The sequence below is a fragment of the Ranitomeya imitator genome, chromosome 2, assembly GCF_032444005.1.
Source record: "Ranitomeya imitator isolate aRanImi1 chromosome 2, aRanImi1.pri, whole genome shotgun sequence".
Lineage (NCBI taxonomy): Eukaryota > Metazoa > Chordata > Amphibia > Anura > Dendrobatidae > Ranitomeya > Ranitomeya imitator.
In genome coordinates, this window is record NC_091283.1 from 47628622 (window position 1) to 47650199 (window position 21578).

General features: G+C 47.8%; 1 protein-coding gene across 1 annotated transcript in view; it reads left to right on the forward strand.

The window, feature by feature from the left end:
* Window positions 1-308: 308 nt before the first annotated feature.
* The window catches only part of LOC138661753 (cytochrome P450 2B4-like), a 48954-nt gene continuing 27684 nt past the window's right edge, over window positions 309-21578 (forward strand). Inside the window, exons 1-3 of the mRNA XM_069746647.1 lie at window positions 309-707; window positions 1248-1410; window positions 8141-8293. Coding sequence (XP_069602748.1) covers window positions 528-707; window positions 1248-1410; window positions 8141-8293 — 496 coding nt within the window. The 5' untranslated portion in view covers window positions 309-527. The remainder of the gene's footprint in view (window positions 708-1247; window positions 1411-8140; window positions 8294-21578) is intronic.

A 21578-nucleotide genomic window follows, 5' to 3' on the forward strand; every position in this document is an offset into this window, starting at 1 on the left:
ATCGTTGGTCGCTGGAGAGCTGTCTGTGTGACAGCTCTCCAGCGACCACACAGCGACGCAGCAGCGATCGGCATCATTGTCTATATCGCTGCAGCGTCGCTTAATGTGACGGTACCTTTAGTATAAAAATGCAAGACAAGCCACTCACTAGATATCATGATTAAGGGTGCTTTGTCACCAGAAACGCGTTGATATCGCTTTTTATCCTTTGTAATTGCTGATGTTTTTATCCTCCACTGAATATATTTTCAAGTGGATAAAGAAATAAGTTTTTTTTCACTACCTCGTTGAGCTGGATTCCTCATTTCTTCTTTGATTGTCTACGCCCTGACACAGCGGCTCCGTGCTCCGAGTCTCCAAGGTTGTCGATCATGGTGAGCTGGACTTTGTTCAATTTTATTACACCTTTACACCTTGCAAAATGGCACAAAGCCTAGACTCTCAGCCTCTCCCTAAACCTAACCACAGAAGTTTCTGCAAACTGCCTTCAAATAAAAAAAACATTATCTGAACGAACAGTCTCCAGGATGTATTTCCTAGATGATGTTACCTTCCTCCTTACAGCGGTGGTGTCTTGTCTCATCTTATTCATAAGTTTTATGCAGTTTTGGAAAAAAGGGAACTTGCCACCTGGACCGACCCCGCTGCCAATATTGGGAAACCTACTACAACTAAGCAAAGGAGGCATGGTGAAATCTCTGCTGAATGTAAGTGTTTACGAAGATCTGATGAACCTATGAGTGAGTCAACTAAAGTTATATTTGCTTAACATACTGTATGGACTTGCTATTGTGCCAGCAGAAGGGACTAATTCAAGTCTCTGCTGCCATCATTGAACATGGACTGGTTCAGTATTCTTCTTCCTTTATTGGACTGTCCAACTGACCAAACAAAAAGAGATTGGGTTTTGCTAACTTAATCAAAAGGCGTGTTAGATGTAGATTTTCTGGGTGGATTCAGGCAATTTACAAATGACCTGCTTTTGGGGATCCACCCTTGACTTTGAGCTGCAATCATCCTTTCTTATAGTGCCACTTTGGGAGCAGACTCTCATGTAAGGAAAGATCTTACTCTATTTGTAGCTAATAAGCCACAAACCATTTGTAAACGTCACTATCTGTTTACTTGCTTTCCAACAATGTCGTGTTTCATCCCAAGTGGAAAACTCAGTCATAGGGATCTTGATTAAAGGTTCGAGGGAAATTTTTGCTTTGACATAACAATATCCATTTCTGAATTCCATCCAGCTTAGTCAGAAGCATGGAGAAGTATTCACCATCTACCTGAGTTCCAAACCAGTCATAGTGGTCACAGGATACAAAGCTGTGAAAGAAGTCTACGTGGACAGAGGCGATGATTTCTTAGCGCGAGGCGATAGCGCTTGCTTTGATTTTGTCTTCAAAAACTATGGTGAGTCTTTATTTCATCACTTTAAATGGGGTTGTCCACTACTATGACAACCACTTCTTGATTTACAGTAAAGGAAATAATTATTTGATCCCTTTCTGATTTTGTAAGTTTGCCCACTGACAAAGGCATGAACAGTCTATAATTTTAAGGGTAGGTTAATTTTAACATTGAGAGATAGAATATCAAAAATAAAATCACATTGTATAAATTTGCATTTTGCAGTGAGAAATAAGTATTTGATCCCTCTGGCAAACAAGACTTAAAACTTGGTTGCAAAACCCTTGTTGGCAAGCACAGCAGTCAGACGTTTTTTGTAGTTGAAGATGAGGTTTGCACACATTTCAGGAGGAATTTTGGTCCACTCCTCTTTGCAGATCATCTCTAAATCATTAAGATTTTGAGACTGTCGCTTGGCAACTCGGAGCTTCAACTCCCTCCATAAGTTTTCCATGGGATTAAAGAGACTCTGTCACCTGAATTTGGAGGGAACAATCTTCAGCCATAGGGGCGGGGTTTTTGGGTGTTTGATTCACCCTTTTCTTACCTGCCAGCTGCATGCTGGCTGTAATATTGGATTGAAGTTCATTCTCTGTCCTCCGTAGTACATACCTGCACAAGGCAATCTTGCCTTGCGCAGGCGTGTACTATGGAGGACAGAGAATGAACTTCAATCCAATATTGCAGCCAGCGGGTAAGGAAAGGGTGAATCAAACACCCAAAAACCCCGCCCCTATGGCTGAAGATTGTTCCCTCCAAATTCAGGTGACAGAGTCCCTTTAAGGTCTGGAGACTGGCTAGGCCACTCCATGACCTTAATGTGTTTCTTTTTTAGCCACTCCCTTGTTGCCTTGGCTGTATGTTTTAGGTCATTGTCTTACAGGAATACCCAGCCGTGACTCATTTTTAATGTCCAGTGGTGTCGGCACTCATGGTACAAGGGCTCTAATGCAGTTGTTGTGACACACAAACCTTACACCCGATCTGTGCTGGCATCGCTGTCACCACCTTCAAACTAATTGAACATGAAGAGAAAGTCAGGTCTGCTACTGACCTCTAACTTACTAATCATGTTTAATTCATTGAAAGGCAGGGACAGTGATGCCAGCGTTGATTGGGTGAAGGGCTCTTGTGCCATAACAACTGCACGTGAGCTCTGGGTCTGCGAGTGCTGACAACACTTAAACAGTGGCGACATGGGAGGTAAGTATAAGCTTTTTTTATTTTATCAGCGCCAAACATTTAGATGAAGAAGGGATTATCCTAGCAGTGGACAACCCCTTTCATTTATAAACAGGCAGCAATAGTGGAGGTAGATGGCAAAGTGCATCTGTACAAAAAATCTGTGTTGGTCTCATGGTGTTAAAGAGCCTCTGGACAAAGAGATTACTACCTAATGAATCTCTAGCAAATATACCAGTTTCATTATCTGTTTTTTTTTCGGGGGTGCTTTTTTTTTTTTTTTTTACACAATTCTTAATCTACTAGATGGTGGACCAATTCTAACGCATCGGGTATTCTAGAATGCACAGCCACGTGGTATTTAACACTGTCCACGTAGTATTTAGAACACATAGTATATTGCACAGCCACATAGTATATAACACAGCCCACATAATATATAGCACAGCTCATGTAGTATATAGCACAGCCCATGTAGTATATAGCACAGGCCACGTAGTATATAACACAGCCATGTAGTATATAACATAGGCCACGCATTACATAACACAGCCACAAAGTACATAACACAGGCACATAGTGTATATATATATATGTATATATATATATATATATATATACTGTGTTGGCTGTGCTATATACTACGTGCCTGTGTTATATACTACGTGGCTGTGTTATGTACTGCGTGGCCTGTGTTATATACTGAGCGGGCTTTGTTATATACTATGTGACTGTGCTATATACTATGTGGTCTGTGTTATATACTGCATGGGCTATGTTATATACTACGTGGGCTGTGCTATATACTACGTCGCTGTGCTATATACTACGTGGCCTGTGTTATATCTGTGTTATATACTGTGTGTGTGCTGTGCTATATATTGCATGGGCTGTGCTATATACTGCGTGGGCTGTGCTATATATGACGTGATCTATTATATACTGCGTGGGCTGTTATATACTGCGTGGGCTGTGTTATATACTGCATGGGCTGTGTTATATACTGCATGGGCTGTGCTATATGCTATGTGGCCTGTGTTATATACTACGTGGGCTGTGCTATATACTACGTGCCTGTGCAATATACAATGTGGCTGTGCTATATACTGCATGGGCTGTGCTATAACACAGCCATGTAGTTTATTGCACAGGCCACATAGTATATAGCATAGCCCACTGTTGTGAATTCTGTGGCTGAATTCACTCCTGTGGTTACAAGTGGTACTGCAGCTTCTGAGCTTCCTCCCTCAGGTGTTCTGGTGAGCTCGTTAACTGCTTCATTACTTAACTCCGCCTGATGCTGCTATCCTTGCTCCTTGTCAATGTTTCAGTGTTGGATCTGAGCTTCTCCTGATTGTTCCTGTGACCTGCTGCTCTGTATAGCTAAGTGCTTTTTGCTTTTTTTTGTTGCTTTTTTTCTGTCCAGCTTGTCTTTTGTTTTGCTGGAAGCTCTGAGACGCAAAGGGTGTACCGCCGTGCCGTTAGTTCGGCACGGTGGGTTTTTTTTGCCCCCTTTGCGTGGTTTTGCTTTAGGGTTTTTTGTAGACTGCAAAGTTCGCTTTACTGTCCTCGCTCTGTCCTAGAATATCGGGCCCCACTTTGCTGAATCTGTTTCATCCCTACGTTTTGTCTTTTCATCTTACTCACAGTCATTATATGTGGGGGGCTGCCTTTTCCTTTGGGGAATTTCTCTGGGGCAAGTCAGGCCTATTTTTCTATCTTCAGGCTAGCTAGTTTCTTAGGCTGTGCCGAGTTGCCTAGGTAGTTGTTAGGCGCAATCCACAGCCGCTTTTAGTTGTGTTTAGGATAGGATCAGGTGTGCAGTCTACAGAGTTTCCACGTCTCAGAGCTCGTTCTTGTATTTTTGGGTATTTGTCAGATCACTGTGTGCGCTCTGATCGCTAAGCACACTGTGTTTCTGGATTGCCTTCATAACACCTGTCATTAGCAAACATAACAGCCCACGCAGTATATAACACAGCCCACGCAGTATATAACACAGGCCACATAGTATATTTCACAGCCACGTAGTATATAACACAGCCCATGCAGTATATAACACAGGCCACATAGTACATAACACAGCCCACGTAGTATATAGCAATGTGGGCACCATATTCCTGTTAAAAAAAAACAATTAAAATAAAAAAATAGTTATATACTCACCTTCCGTCGGCCCCCGGATCCAGCCGAGGCCTTTACCGATGCTCCTCGCGCTCCAGTCCCAAGAATGCATGGCGGCAATGAGTCGAGATCATGTAGCGGTCTCGCGAGACCGCTACGTCATCATCTCGTGAGACCACTAAGTGATCTCGAGTAAATGCCACAATGCATTCTTGGGACCGGAGCGTGAGGAGCGGGAAAGGCTGCAGTAGACTTCGGAAGGTGAGAATATAATGTTTTTTCAAAATAATTTTTAACATTCTATGTTTTTACTATTGATGCTGTATAGGCATCAATAGTAAAAAGTGAAGCGGTGTTCAAATCCCGCCCCAATCTCGCTGATTAGTTGCGACCAATCAGCGACCCAGGATTTCCGTTACAGAAGTTATATAGCACAGCCCATGCAACAGACAGCCACGTAGTATATAGCGCAGCCACGTAATATATAGCAGCCACATAGTATATATCACAGCCGACGTAATATATAGCACAGCCCACACAGTATATAATACTGCCCACGTAGTATATAGCAGCTAGGCAGTATATAACACAGCCCACTTAATATGTAGCACAGAGCACGTAGTATATAACACAGGCCACACAGTATAAAACACAGCCCATGTAGTATATAGCAGTGTGGGCACCATATTCCTGTTAAAAAAATAAAAATAAAAAATAGTTATATACTCACCCTCCGGCTTCCACTGTTATGACCTGGTGGTTAAGAGGCCACACTGAAATGACCTGGTGGCTAAAACGCAACATGGAACAGCTCTGAGAAGGTGGTATCTCTACTGACCGCAGTCCCTAATCCTAACAACACAACTAGAAATAGCCGTGGGATGTTCCTGACACTCCCTAGACACCTCGTCACAGCCTCAGATATAACTACCCCTAAAGAAGGAAATAGAAAGCTATCTTGCCTCAGAGAAACCCCCAAAAGGAAAGACAGCCCCCCACAAATATTGACTGTGAAAGGAGAGGGAAATGACAAACACAGAAATGAAATTAGATTTCAGCAAAGGGAGGCCAAAACTAAACTAGATAGACAGAGAGCAAAGGATACTGTGCGGTCAGTATTAAAAACTACGAAATCCATGCAGAGTTAACAAAAATGAACTCCAGACCGACTCATGGTGTGGAGGGGCAAATCTGCTTTCCCAGAGCTTCCAGCTGCCTGAATAAGACATAGTGAGAAGCTGGACAAAAGAGACAAAATGCAAAGCAATAGAGTCCAAGCAAATGGACAAACAAAACTAGCAAAACTTATCTTTTGCAGACAAGGACTGGCCATATGAGAAATCCAACGGAAGAATCAAATCCAACCAAGAACATTGACAGCAGGCATAGACTAAAGCCCAGAGCAGGTTTAAATAACAAACCCAGGCAAGGCGATTAGTGAAGGCAGTTGCCACAGCTACCTAACGGAGCAGCAGTTCCACTTGAAACCACCAGAGGGAGCCCAAGGGCAGAACTCGCAAAAATACCATTAGCAACCACAGGAGGGAGCTCCAGAACGGAACTCACAACATTCCACCAAAGCTGTCCCGATGCGCACGATGCTGCCGTCGGCTTCCATTTCCAGTGATGCATTGCAAAATTACCCAGATAACTTAGTGGTCTCGTGAGACCGCTAAGTCATCTGGGTAATTTCACAATGCATCACTGGGAACAGAAGCTGGCGGCAGCATCGTGCGCCTCGGTGGATAGCGGAAGGTGAGAATAGCACAATTTTTTAAAATTATTTTTAACATTATATCTTTTTACTATTGATGTTGCATAGGCAGCATCAATAGTAAAAAGTTGGTCTGGGATGGGGCGACACACTGGCATTGACTGGAGAGGAGTAGGGAGGGGCCAATTTGCGGCTGGATTAAGCCTGTCGCTGATTGTTCCCGGCCGGCCGTGACCAATCAGAAAAGTGGGATTTCCGTTACGGAAGTTAGTTACAGTGAGACAAACAGACGGAAGTACCCCTTAGACAATTATATATATAGATAATCGGAGCAATTCTGGTCTACTACATACAGGAACTACTATATTCCTGAAGTCTTGACCTCACTGCACATGCCATTATGGTGGTTGTTATATATTTTTTACATTTTACTTATATTGATTAATCATGTTTTTACAGTGTTTTATGGAGAACCATTTGCCAAATATATTATGTAGAACTGGATACATGATGTAATAGTGGTGTAATAAAACAATTAGCTTTTTTAATTTCACCTCTCCATTATGGAGATGTTAGCATGTTCAAGTAGATGTTATCAGATAATTCTCAGTGTGGGTGTGTAGTTATTCTTCCTGAATGAGTTGCCTAATCATAAGAAGGCAGAAACACAGCAGAACAAGAATACACCCACACCATAGCTTAGATGTGATGATACAAAGCTGATATTCTATTCTTACTTCCTGCATGATGAGAAAGTACAGCTGAATTTAGCTGTGTCATATTACCCTTTTATCAGTTTCCCTCCTATCAAAGCAGTACTGTCAGCTCTACTGTACTGCCCTTTCTCCCATACTGCTTCTAAGAGCAGAAAAAGCTACTTTTGTGTGAGATGTTTTGATGCTCAGCTCTCATCTCACTGCACAGGGATTAAAATATGCTGTGAACACAATATACATAAGCATTACTTCTCTCCAGATGGGGGAAGAGTACAGCAGAACTACAGTGCTATGAATGGAGGAGAGCTGATAACAGGGCTTGTAACATGGCACATCTAAACTCAGCTGCACTTTCTAATGAAGCAGGAGGTTAGACCAAGAGATCAGAGCTCTATCGTAATATCTCACACTGAGCAACTTAAGCAATGATGGAGGCATGTTTTTTCTATAATAAGTTGATACCTACTTTGATTGCCAATATCTTTGAAACGAAGAGTCAAAATAAAAAAAAAAAAGTTTTATTCCTCTCTGCAGTCACTCTTACATATTTTGCCCAGTTTAACATACAAAAGAGACATTATCACCGCTTTCTTCAAAAGCTACCGCCTCACCAACGCCGGAGCTCCTACAACCCTCAATAATAATAACAACTACATGAGCAAACTGCTCCACAGATTCTAAGGATAAATGATTTCTGTATTCTCTCATTCAAATACTAACCAGGCACATCACTGCTTAGCTTCTGAGATCAGAGTAGATGGGGAATGTTCAGGGTGGTGTGGCCAAAAGGCAAATAATTTTATTTTCTAAGTGACACACACTTATTGGAAATTTCTCCTGATGTGCATAAAAACGTGATTTTCTGTAACTGCCTAAAAAATGAGTAAAAAAAAAACACAAAAAACATTTCTACATCTATTGATATATGGTTTGCTATGTTATTTACTTACATGAATATTAACTTGGAAAATCATTCTGGTTACTTTCAACCCCTTAGGATTTGCATTCACAAATAACATGGACAGGTGGAGGGAGCTTCGAAAGTTTTCAGTTTCTACAATGCGGGATTTCAGCTTGGGGAAAAGCAATATAGAAGATCGGATTCAAGAAGAAGCTTTGTGTCTAGTGAAGGAACTCAAGAAAACAAAAGGTTTTTACAGACGTTAATATGCCGATTGTCTTGTGCGATGGTTTACAAAATCGAAGAATTTTTTTGTTTTAGTAAAAAAATCTTATTACAAAGCAAAAACATAAGCACAAATCACATATATAAAGACACATGGATAAAAAGACACACAGGTACAGTGAGTAAAATGGTTGCTATAACTTTGTGGATTACTTTGAACGAAATGATCCTCTAAGCTTTTAAAAAAAAATTAAATTGGCAAAACGGCAACTTGACTAGGCTCTGACATATTTGATGGAGCGTTTGCCCCTAACATCTTTGATTATTGAGATCATAATCAAAAGGGAGACTTTCTCTTTTGATATTTTCCAGCATATTCCAAAGCACTTTACAGGCATCATCATCACTGTTCCATTGGAATTCAAAATCTACACTTTCAGTCAGTATGTCTTTGGAGTGTGGGGGGAAATCGGAGAATCGAGAGGAAACCCACACAAATCTGCCAAAAAATATGAACTCCTTGCAGATTTTGCCCCTTGTGGAATTTGAACCCAGTGCTGCAAAGCAACAGTGCTAATCACTGAGCCATCATGCTGACCAACGATGGATCGTTCTCTTATTTTTTTGGATCTAATCCATAAATTGTCTTTTCAGAGAGGAAGAGGACTAGAACTCTAGTGCTGCCTATAGGAAGTAGCAATCCTAAAAGTCCATGTCGACCCTTTAGCCAGCCTTTTCACGTGACTTAGGAAAAAATCCCAAACCAGAATCTCGATTTGCAGACACTAGTGTTGAGCGATACCTTCCGATATCGGAAAGTATCGGTATCGGATTGGATCGGCCGATATTCAAAAAATATCGGATATCGCCGATACCGATACCCGATCCCAATGCAAGTTAATGGGACCAAAATATCGGAATTAAAATAAACCCTTTCTTTCCTTGTAGGTTCATTCTACATGAAGGAAAACAACTAAGAATAATGCAGGATGTATTTGGGGAGGTGGCGGAGACATTAAAGTCATAGAGGTTTAGCCCAATCAAATAGAATAGCATAATTTTTTTTTTTAAAGACGTTCGGAGTGACAAAGATATTGACTATGTAATTTTTTTTTAATTTTGTCAGATATTGATGTTTCACTATTCCACGCCCTTCCCCTTCTTTTTTTTTACTTTTCCCACACTTTCATCTTCTTCATCATCAGCATCTTTGACATCAACTTCTTCACCTTATTCATCTTCTTCTTCATCTTCTACCTATTTTTTTTTTATTACATTCTTCATATTCATTTTATTCAACTATTATTATTCTTCCTATTCTACTTCTTCATCATATTCTCATTTGTGACAGGCATTCCCGTAGTTGTTATCTATAAAAGTTTGAAGATTACACCTTCCGTTCTGCCAGTCACAAAAGTTACATTTGTCCGCGTTCAGTTTGGCCTGCAGCATCAGGCTTTATCCAGGGGCACCACGAGGAGGAACGCACTCACCCCCATACACTGCTTAGTCTTCTTCTGCATATAATTTAGATAATATCTTTTGCTCTGATATTAAGTGTTATGCTTAATGTTCTTCTGCTCTTTGTTCTGCAGCCTCTTGTTCTTCTGCTTCTCGGTCTTCCATGTCATCGTCTCCAGGGTCGTCGTCTCCAGGGTCGTCGTCTCCGCCGTCGTCGTCTCCGCCGTCATCGTCATCTCCGCCGTCGTCGTCATCGGGGTGGTCTTCAGGGTCCTCATCTCCAGGGTCGTCGTCATCTCAGTGGTTGTCGTCTCTGGTGTCGTCGTCGTCATCTTAGGGATGGTCTTCCGGGTCGTCGTCTTTAGGGTCTTCAACTTGGAAATGTAGCAGAAGGTACAAGAAGGCTGAGAAAATGCCGAGAACCAGCTGATGGAACTGGAACTCAGATGGCTACCCGAAGGTCCAAGAGCCAATGGAACTACCGAGGACCAGCTGACGTTACTGGAACCCGGTTACTAAGCAGGAGGTACCCGTGCTAAAAAGCACTACCAAGGACCACCTGACGTTGGTGGAACTCGGATACTCAGAAGGAGGCACCTAAGCCAAAGGCTCTGCCCGGAACCAGCTGACGGTACTGGAACCAGGATGGGGAGCAGAAGTTACAGAAGCAAAAACACTGCCGAGAACCAGCTGACGGTACTGGAACCCGGATGCGTTGGCCAACTGTGCAAGAGCCAATGGCACGACCGAGGACCAGCTGATGGTGCTGGAACCCGGTTACAAAGCTGTAGGTACCCGCGCTTAAAAGCACTACCAAGGACCGCCTGGCTTTGGCGGAACTCGGATACCCAGGAGGAGGCACCTAAGCCAAAGGCTCTGCCCGGAACCAGCTGACGGTGCTGGAACCAGGATGTGGACCAGAAGGTCCACAGGAGAGGAGAGAACAGCTAGGCCGCGAGGCAGCCGCAGTTACCGAACACCAACAGTCCTACAGGGGGAGCTTGGCCTACTGGCACTACAGAACCAGCCTTGACTGCCAATTCACGCAACCCACATCTGAAGCTCCTAAACTGGAGGCACCATGGAGTTGGCTAACCCGACCGCAACACGACGGGGCAAGCATAGGCGTCTCAGTGAGCTTGACACTACTCGGAAACAGCTGACGGTGCTGGGACCAGGATGGGCAAGAGGGAGTACCCGTGACAAAATCACTGCTGAGAACCAGCTGGCGGTGCTGGAACCCGGATGCGTTGCCCCAGTGTGCAAGAGCCAATGGCACGGAGGACCAGCTGACGGTGCTGGAACCCGGTTACTAAGCTGTAGGTGCCTGCGCTTAAAAGCACTACCAAGGACCGCCTGGCGTTGGCGGAACTCGGATACCCAGGAGGAGGCACCTAAGCCAAAGGCTCGGCCTGGAACCAGCTGACGGTGCTGGAACCAGGTGGTGGACCAGAAGGTCCACAGGAGAGGAGAGAACAGCTAGGCCGTGAGGCAGCCGCAGTTACCGAACACCAACAGTCCTACAGCGGGAGCTTGGCCTACTGGCACTACAGAACCAGCCTTGACTACCAATTCACGCAGCCCACATAGGAAGCTCCTAAACTGGAGGCACCCTGGAGTTGGCTAACCCGACCGCAACACGACGGGGCAAGCATAGGCGTCTCAGTGAGCTTGACACTACCCGGAACCAGCTGACGGTGCTGGAACCAGGATGTGGACCAGAAGGTCCACAGGAGAGGAGAGAACAGCTAGGCCGCGAGGCAGCCGCAGTTACCGAACACCAACAGTCCTACAGGGGGAGCTTGGCCTACTGGCACTACAGAACCAGCCTTGACTACCAATTCACGCAGCCCACATAGGAAGCTCCTAAACAGGAGGCACCCTGGAGTTGGCTAACCCGACCGCAACACGACGGGGCAAGCATAGGCGTCTCAGTGAGCTTGACACTACCCGGAAACAGCTGACGGTGCGGGGACCAGGATGGGCAAGAGGGAGTACCCGTGACAAAAACACTGCCGAGAACCAGCTGGCGGTGCTGGAACCCGGATGCGTTGCCCCAGTGTGCAAGAGCCAATGGCACCGAGGACCAGCTGACGGTGCTGGAACCCGGTTACTAAGCTGTAGGTGCCTGCGCTTAAAAGCACTACCAAGGACCGCCTGGCGTTGGCGGAACTTGGATACCCAGGAGGAGGCACCTAAGCCAAAGGCTCGGCCTGGAACCAGCTGACGGTGCTGGAACCAGGTGGTGGACCAGAAGGTCCACAGGAGAGGAGAGAACAGCTAGGCCGCGAGGCAGCCGCAGTTACCGAACCGCAACAGTCCTACAGGGGGAGCTTGGCCTACTGGCACTATAGAACCAGCCTTGACTACCAATTCACGCAGCCCACATAGGAAGCTCCTAAACTGGAGGCACCCTGGAGTTGGCTAACCCGACTACAACACGACGGGGCAAGCATAGGCGTCTCAGTGAGCTTGACACTACCCGGAACCAGCTGGCGGTGCTGGAACCCGGATGCGTCGCCCCAGTGTGCAAGAGCCAATAGCATGACCGAGGACCTGCTGACGGTGCTGGAACCCGGTTACTAAGCTGTAGCCCGCGCTTAAAAGCACTACCAAGGACCGCCTAGTGTTGGCGGAACTCGGATACCCAGGAGGAGGCACCTAAGCCAAAGGCTCTGCCCGGAACCAGCTGACGGTGCTGGAACCAGGTGGTGGACCAGAAGGTCCACAGGAAAGGAGAGAACAGCTAGGCCGCGAGGCAGCCGCAGTTACCGAACCGCAACAGTCCTACAGGGGGAGCTTGGCCTATTGGCACTACAGAACCAGCCTTGACTACCAATTCACGCAGCCCACATAGGAAGCTCCTAAACTGGAGGCGCCCTGGAGTTGGCTAACCCGACCGCAACACGACGGGGCAAGCATAGGCGTCTGTGAGCTTGACACTACCCGGAAACAGCTGACGGTGCCGGGACCAGGATGGGCAAGAGGGAGTACCCGTGACAAAAGCACTGCCGAGAACCAGCTGGCGGTGCTGGAACCCGGATGCGTTGCCCCAGTGTGCAAAAGCCAATGGCACCGAGGACCAGCTGACGGTCCTGGAACCCGGTTACTAAGCTGTAGGTGCCTGTGCTTAAAAGCACTACCAAGGACCGCCTGGCGTTGGCGGAACTCGGATACCCAGGAGGAGGCACCTAAGCCAAAGGCTCTGCCCGGAACAGCTGACGGTGCTGGAACCAGGTGGTGGACCAGAAGGTCCACAGGAGAGGAGAGAACAGCTAGGCCGCGAGGCAGCCGCAGTTACCGAACCCCAACAGTCCTACAGCGGGAGCTTGGCCTACTGGCAATACAGAACCAGCCTTGACTACCAATTCACGCAGCCCACATAGGAAGCTCCTAAACTGGAGGCACCCTGGAGTTGGCTAACCTGACCACAACACGACGGGGCAAGCATAGGCATCTCAGTGAGCTTGACACTACCCAGAAACAGCTGACGGTGCTGGAACCAGGCTGGGCACGAGAGAGTACCCGTGACAAAAACACTGCCGAGAACCAGCAGGCGGTGCTGGAACCCGGATGCGTCGCCCCAGTGTGCAAGAGCCAATGGCACGACCGAGGACCAGCTGACGGTGCTGGAACCCGGTTACTAAGCTGTAGGTGCCCGCGCTTAAAAGCTCTACCAAGGACCGCCTGGCGTTGGCGGAACTCGGATACACAGGAGGAGGCACCTAAGCCAAAGGCTCGGCCTGGAACCAGCTGACGGTGCTGGAACCAGGTGGTGGACCAGAAGGTCCACAGGAGAGGAGAGAACAGCTAGGCCGTGAGGCAGCCGCAGTTACCGAACACCAACAGTCCTACAGCGGGAGCTTGGCCTACTGGCACTACAGAACCAGCCTTGACTACCAATTCACGCAGCCCACATAGGAAGCTCCTAAACTGGAGGCACCCTGGAGTTGGCTAACCCGACCGCAACACGACGGGGCAAGCATAGGCGTCTCAGTGAGCTTGACACTACCCGGAACCAGCTGACGGTGCTGGAACCAGGATGTGGATTAGAAGGTCCACAGGAGAGGAGAGAACAGCTAGGCCGCGAGGCAGCCGCATTTGCCGAACACCAACAGTCCTACAGGGGGAGCTTGGCCTACTGGCAATACAGAACCAGCCTTGACTACCAATTCACGCAGCCCACATAGGAAGCTCCTAAACAGGAGGCACCCTGGAGTTGGCTAACCCGACCGCAACACGACGGGGCAAGCATAGGCGTCTCAGTGAGCTTGACACTACCCGGAAACAGCTGACGGTGCGGGGACCAGGATGGGCAAGAGGGAGTACCCGTGACAAAAACACTGCCGAGAACCAGCTGGCGGTGCTGGAACCCGGATGCGTTGCCCCAGTGTGCAAGAGCCAATGGCACCGAGGACCAGCTGACGGTGCTGGAACCCGGTTACTAAGCTGTAGGTGCCTGCGCTTAAAAGCACTACCAAGGACCGCCTGGCGTTTTCGGAACTCGGATACCCAGGAGGAGGCACCTAAGCCAAAGGCTCGGCCCGGAACCAGCTGACGGTGGTGGAACCAGGTGGTGGACCAGAAGGTCCACAGGAGAGGAGAGAACAGCTAGGCCGCGAGGCAGCCGCAGTTACCGAACCGCAACAGTCCTACAGGGGGAGCTTGGCCTACTGGCACTATAGAACCAGCCTTGACTACCAATTCACGCAGCCCACATAGGAAGCTCCTAAACTGGAGGCACCCTGGAGTTGGCTAACCCGACCACAACACGACGGGGCAAGCATAGGCGTCTCAGTGAGCTTGACACTACCCGGAACCAGCTGGCGGTGCTGGAACCCGGATGCGTCGCCCCAGTGTGCAAGAGCCAATAGCATGACCGAGGACCAGCTGACGGTGCTGGAACCCGGTTACTAAGCTGTAGGTGCCCGCGCTTAAAAGCACTACCAAGGACCGCCTAGTGTTGGCGGAACTCGGATACCCAGGAGGAGGCACCTAAGCCAAAGGCTCTGCCCGGAACCAGCTGACGGTGCTGGAACCAGGTGGTGGACCAGAAGGTCCACAGGAAAGGAGAGAACAGCTAGGCATCGAGGCAGCCGCAGTTACCGAACCGCAACAGTCCTACAGGGGGAGGTTGGCCTACTGGCACTACAGAACCAGCCTTGACTACCAATTCACGCAGCCCACATAGGAAGCTCCTAAACTGGAGGCACCCTGGAGTTGGCTAACCCGACCGCAACACGACGGGGCAAGCATAGGCGTCTCAGTGAGCTTGACACTACCCAGAAACAGCTGACGGTGCTGGGACCTGGATGGGCAAGAGGGAGTACCCGTGACAAAAACACTGCCGAGAACCAGCTGGCGGTGCTGAAACCCGGATGCATTGCCCCAGTGTGCAAGAGCCAATGGCACCGAGGACCAGCTGACGGTGCTGGAACCCGGTTACTAAGCTGTAGGTGCCTGCGCTTAAAAGCACTACCAAGGACCGCCTGGTGTTGGCGGAACTCGGATACCCAGGAGGAGGCACCTAAGCCAAAGGCTCGGCCTGGAACCAGCTGACGGTGGTGGACCAGAAGGTCCACAGGAGAGGAGAGAACAGCTAGGCCACGAGGCAGCCGCAGTTACCGAACCGCAACAGTCCTACAGGGGGAGCTTGGCCTACTGGCACTACAGAACCAGCCTTGACTACCAATTCACGCAGCCCACATAGGAAGCTCCTAAACTGGAGGCGCCCTGGAGTTGGCTAACCCGACCGCAACACGACGGGGCAAGCATAGGCGTCTGTGAGCTTGACACTACCCGGAAACAGCTGACGGTGCTGGGACCAGGATGGGCAAGAGGGAGTACCCGTGACAAAAGCACTGCCGAGAACCAGCTGGCGGTGCTGGAACCCGGATGCGTTGCCCCAGTGTGCAAGAGCCAATGGCACCGAGGACCAGCTGACGGTCCTGGAACCCGGTTACTAAGCTGTAGGTGCCTGCGCTTAAAAGCACTACCAAGGACCGCCTGGCGTTGGCGGAACTCGGATACCCAGGAGGAGGCACCTAAGCCAAAGGCTCTGCCCGGAACCAGCTGACGGTGCTGGAACCAGGTGGTGGACCAGAAGGTCCACAGGAGAGGAGAGAACAGCTAGGCCGCGAGGCAGCCGCAGTTACCGAACCCCAACAGTCCTACAGCGGGAGCTTGGCCTACTGGCAATACAGAACCAGCCTTGACTACCAATTCACGCAGCCCACATAGGAAGCTCCTAATCTGGAGGCACCCTGGAGTTGGCTAACCTGACCACAACACGACGGGGCAAGCATAGGCGTCTCAGTGAGCTTGACACTACCCAGAAACAGCTGACGGTGCTGGAACCAGGCTAGGCACGAGAGAGTACCCGTGATAAAAACACTGCCGAGAACCAGCAGGCGGTGCTGGAACCCGGATGCGTCGCCCCAGTGTGCAAGAGCCAATGGCACGACCGAGGACCAGCTGACGGTGCTGGAACCCGGTTACTAAGCTGTAGGTGCCCACGCTTAAAAGCTCTACCAAGGACCGCCTGGCGTTGGCGGAACTTGGATACACAGGAGGAGGCACCTAAGCCAAAGGCTCTGCCCGGAACCAGCTGACGGTGCTGGAACCAGGATGTAGACCAGAAGGTCCACAGGAGAGGAGAGAAAAGCTAGGCCGCGAGGCAGCCGCAGTTACCGAACCCCAACAATCCTACAGCGGGAGCTTGGCCTACTGGCACTACAGAACCAGCCTTGACTACCAATTCACGCAGCCCACATAGGAAGCTCCTAAACTGGAGGCACCCTGGAGTTGGCTAACCCGACCACAACACGACGGGGCAAGCATAGGCGCCTCAGTGAGCTTGACACTACCCGGAAACAGCTGACGGTGCTGGAACCAGGCTGGGCACAAGGGAGTACCCGTGACAAAAACACTGCCGAGAACCAGCTGGCGGTGCTGGAACCCGGATGCGTCGCCCCAGTGTGCAAGAGCCAATGGCACGACCGAGGACCAGCTGACTGTGCTGGAACCCGGTTACTAAGCTGTAGGTGCCCGTGCTTAAAAGCACTACCAAGGACCGCCTGACGTTGGCGGAACTCGGATACCCAGGAGGAGGCAGCTAAGCCAATGGCTCGGCCCGGAACCAGCTGACGGTGCTGGAACCAGGTGGTGGACCAGAAGGTCCACAGGAGGGGAGAGAACAGCTAGGCCGCGAGGCAGCCGCAGTTACCGAACCCCAACAGTCCTACAGCGGGAGCTTGGCCTACTGGCACTACAGAACCAGCCTTGACTACCAATTCACGCAGCCCACATAGGAAGCTCCTAAACTGGAGGCACCATGGAGTTGGCTAACCCGGCCGCAACACGACGGGACAACGTATAGGCGTGTAAGTGACATTGACATTACCCGGAACCAGCTGACGGTGCTGGAAACAGGCTGGGCAGGAGGGAGTACCCGTGACAAAGACACTGCCGAGAACCAGCTGACGTTGCTGGAACCCGGATGCGTTGCCTATTAAAGATTGTCTTCCTAGAGCCCCAACTAGCGGTGTTGGAGCAAAGGGTAAGCAGGGGGAGCAGGGTGTAGGCCGAAGCCTAGTTGAACCAATTTCAAAGGAAACCTTTAACCCCCCTTCAGGTGTTACAAAGTACAAGAGCCACACCTTGTGCAGCATTAATGCTGCACAAGTCAAAGGTTGCTCTATTAATTTGTCTATTTGCACACGCTGAATGAAAGACGTACACAATTTAGCCCATTCTACAGTCAAACTGTAGTGGAGACGTGACTTGTCTTTTTAAGGAGACGCAGCATGGATCCCAGACCCACAGTGCCTTTTCATAAAGTCACACTGCGGTGCTGGGATTTGTGGCCTTGAGCAGTAAATATTTCCGCCGCTCACACACGTCCTTACACCTTCTTCAGACTGGGCGGCCTCTGCTGATCCCTTCTCGCATGCCGCGGCCATGAGGCCGCACAGTCTGAAGAAGGCGGAAGGAGGGGAGTGAAGACAGGCGAAGATATGCACTGCTCGTGCCCATCAATCACACCCTCGCAGTCAAAAAATATCAGACAACGAGGGGCGTTGTGTCGGGCAGGGCGGACGCACAGGCACAGGCATCCAACCAACGATATCAGAAGACGGCCAGCGTTACCAGTGGAGGTGCTGCCCCTCATTAAAAAGGAAAGTCACACCTCAGGGACAATGTCATGGTCTCTAATGAGACACATTTTGTACGTGTTGAGTTCCACGTGGGCAAGGAGAAAAAGTCAGCCACCTTGTACAAATGCAGCATTACTGCTGTACAAGGTGGCTGTTATAAATAGATCAAGGGGTGCTCAACTGCTTAATTAATAAAGAAGGTGCTCAGGAGAAAAAATGATCCAAAGTCAATAAAAAATAATACTCCGGCACTCAAGAACGATGCAAAGAATTTTTAATTCAAACATGAAGTGTCCAAAAGATGGGACTCCTAATCCAAAAGAAATATGTATAACCAAAAATTTCCATATGCATATGTTCCTTATAAGCATAAATGATTCAGGACTCCAATTTGTCCGTGAAGCGATAATCCCCACATAAATATTTCATAGGTATAGGATTCTATATACAGACATGTAGTTCAACGTTTCGGCCAAATAGCCTTCCTCAAGAAACATCTGTAGCTGAAACATATATAAGAACAGAATATAAGTAAAAAACATGTATAAAAAGAAAAGGGGAAAAAAACGAAAACACAAAAAAGTCGGTTGGAGTTCCCAATCCAAGAAAATGATTACTATACATTAATCTAACCAGGTTTATAGGACATCTGATGTAGAGATATAAACTATAGAACATATGAAATGGGCATAACCCAAAATAGCTTCCTATAAAGAGAGGCCTCCTCAAAACACTAAAATAAAGTCAGATCAGCAGAGAAAAGTACGTCTACACCCGTGACTATAAGTAATGCCAAAAGGTATAATGGATATATAGTGTCAATTGAATCACCCAGTATATAAAGATCTTACTTGAAACAATTTCCTCAAGGGAAAAATATCACGCAGCGCTGTAAGTATAGAAAAAAACTTCATATAACCTCATAAATAGGGAGGGAAAAAGGTAAAAAACAAAAGAGGGGGAAAAAAACAATGTCCGAGTCACTTAAATACACAAGCGGTCCTCTGAGATGGAGTTACCTTCAGTGTATGGATGGAAAAGAACGTAGCCAAACGTGCCACCGTATTGTGCGGTCCGAGAGCAGGAGCTGGATGTGATGGCAACAGAGAGTCCTGTGGTGAGGACGCACAGGGCCGGCTTTTTATACTTCCGGTGCCCGTATGTGAGATAGTACTTCCGGAATCATGTGGACGCCGAGGCGTGGAGTTTAGTGCGCATGTGCCCTCCGGAAAAAGTCGGAAAAGACCGAAACTACCCAGCATATCCGAGACCGCATTTCTCAACATAAATCTACCATCAGATGTGGGAGAACACTTCTTCCCATCCCGGCTCATTTTTTAGAACACCATCATGGCATTTCCCAATTACGATATCAAATCATTGACCACGTTCCTCCATTGAGAAGGGGAGGTGATAGAATTCAGAGACTTAAGGATCGAGAATCCTTTTGGATTCATACACTTCAGACTCTGACTCCTTTGGGTCTCAATAGGGAGTATGAATTCCGTCTTTGAAATGCTAGCCCATTCATCATCTTGACCTCTATATTTTATAATTATTTCTATACATGGTTCCCCGTCGGAATCTCAGTCCTCTGGATATACTTATATGAAAACTGATGTTGTTTCAATATTCTGGACATGATGCATTTAGACTGTCTCTTTTTACCTATATATATTTAGGTTTTTCAAATATATATAATTTTTTATAAGAGGACATATTATGCACATGTATGTTATATAATTATGCACTCCTCCTCTGTTAACTCTTCCTTTTCTCCTTTTTACAGTTCACCAGCGGAGGTCTGAGATAAATGTAGCGCCGCGATCAATTTACGCATGTGCACTCACTTTCCTTCCATATTAAGTGGGACTCGGTCTTTTCCGACTTTTTCCGGAGGGCACATGCGCACTAAACTCCACGTCTCGGCGTCCCCTTGATTCCGGAAGTACTATCTCACATACGGGCACCGGAAGTATAAAAAGCTGGCCCTGTGCGTCCTCACCACAGGACTCTCTGTTGCCATCACATCCAGCTCCTGCTCTCGGACCGCACAATACGGTGGCACGTTTGGCTACGTTCTTTTCCATCCATACACTGAAGGTAACTCCATCTCAGAGGACCGCTTGTGTATTTAAGTGACTCGGACATTGTTTTTTTCCCCCTCTTTTGTTTTTTACCTTATTCCCTCCCTATTTATGAGGTTATATGAAGTTTTTTTCTATACTTACAGCGCTGCGTGATATTTTTCCCCTGAGGAAATTGTTTCAAGTAAGATCTTTATATACTGGGTGATTCAATTGACACTATATATCCATTATACCTTTTGGCATTACTTATAGTCACGGGTGTAGACGTACTTTTCTCTGCTGATCTGACTTTATTTTAGTGTTTTGAGGAGGCCTCTCTTTATAGGAAGCTATTTTGGGTTATGCCCATTTCATATGTTCTATAGTTTATATCTCTACATCAGATGTCCTATAAACCTGGTTAGATTAATGTATAGTAATCATTTTCTTGGATTGGGAACTCCAACCGACTTTTTTGTGTTTTCGTTTTTTTCCCTTTTCTTTTTACACATGTTTTTTACTTATATTCTGTTCTTATATATGTTTCAGCTACAGATGTTTCTTGAGGAAGGCTATTTGGCCGAAACGTTGAACTACATGTCTGTATATAGAATCCTATACCTATGAAATATTTATGTGGGGATTATCGCTTCACTGACAAATTGGAGTCCTGAATCATTTATGTTTATAAGGAACATATGCAAGGTGGCTGTTATACATAGAAACACCTGGGGGTGGGTGGCAGGGTCCCTTTAATTTCAGTTCATGTGCCTGCGTGGTGTTTGCAGGTCACGTTGCCGGCTACACAGCAGGGGAACAGCTGGCGGTGCTGAACCCCACTAACACATTGGCTGGTGTTTTTCTCTGTGCAGCTAGCACGTCCGGGCAAAAACTGGCGGTGTTTGAGCCCAGGGTCAGCAGGAGGAGGAGAGGAGCAGAGTGTAGGCCGAAGCCTGCACTGGTGGCAGCTTTTGGTCCGTTGTGCCAGCGTGGCTTGTGCTGGACACGATGCCGGCTACACAGCAGGGGAACAGCTGGCGGTGCTGAACCCCACTAACACATTGGTTGGTGTTTTTCTCTGTGCAGCTAGCACTTCCGGGCAAAAACTAGCGGTGTTAGAGCCCACGGTCAGCAGGAGGAGGAGAGGAGCAGAGTGTAGGCCAAAGCCTAGTAGAACCAATTTCAAAGGTAACCTTTAACCCCCCTCAGGTGTTGCAAGGTACAAGAGCCACACCTTGTGCAGCATTAATGCTGCACAAGTAAAAGGTTGCTCTATTAATTTTGCTCCTTGCACATGCTGAATAAAACACGTACACTATTTAGCCCATTATACTGTCAAACAGTAGTGGAGGCGTGACTTGTCTTTTTAAGAAGACGCAGCACAGGTGTCAAAATTTACACCTAGGTGCTGGGCGCAGATTCCTGAGCGTTGTTATTTGCTGTACAGGAGTCTGCGCTCTTGTTATCCCTTGGCCATGCGCTGTGAGCGCTGCCTGTCTTCTGACCTCATTTCATGTTGGCCGGTGCGGTTAGCGATGGCCATGAAACCCAGACCCGCAGTGTCTTTTCTTTAAGTCACACTACGGGGCTGGGATTCGTGGCCTTGCGCAGTAATTTTTTTCG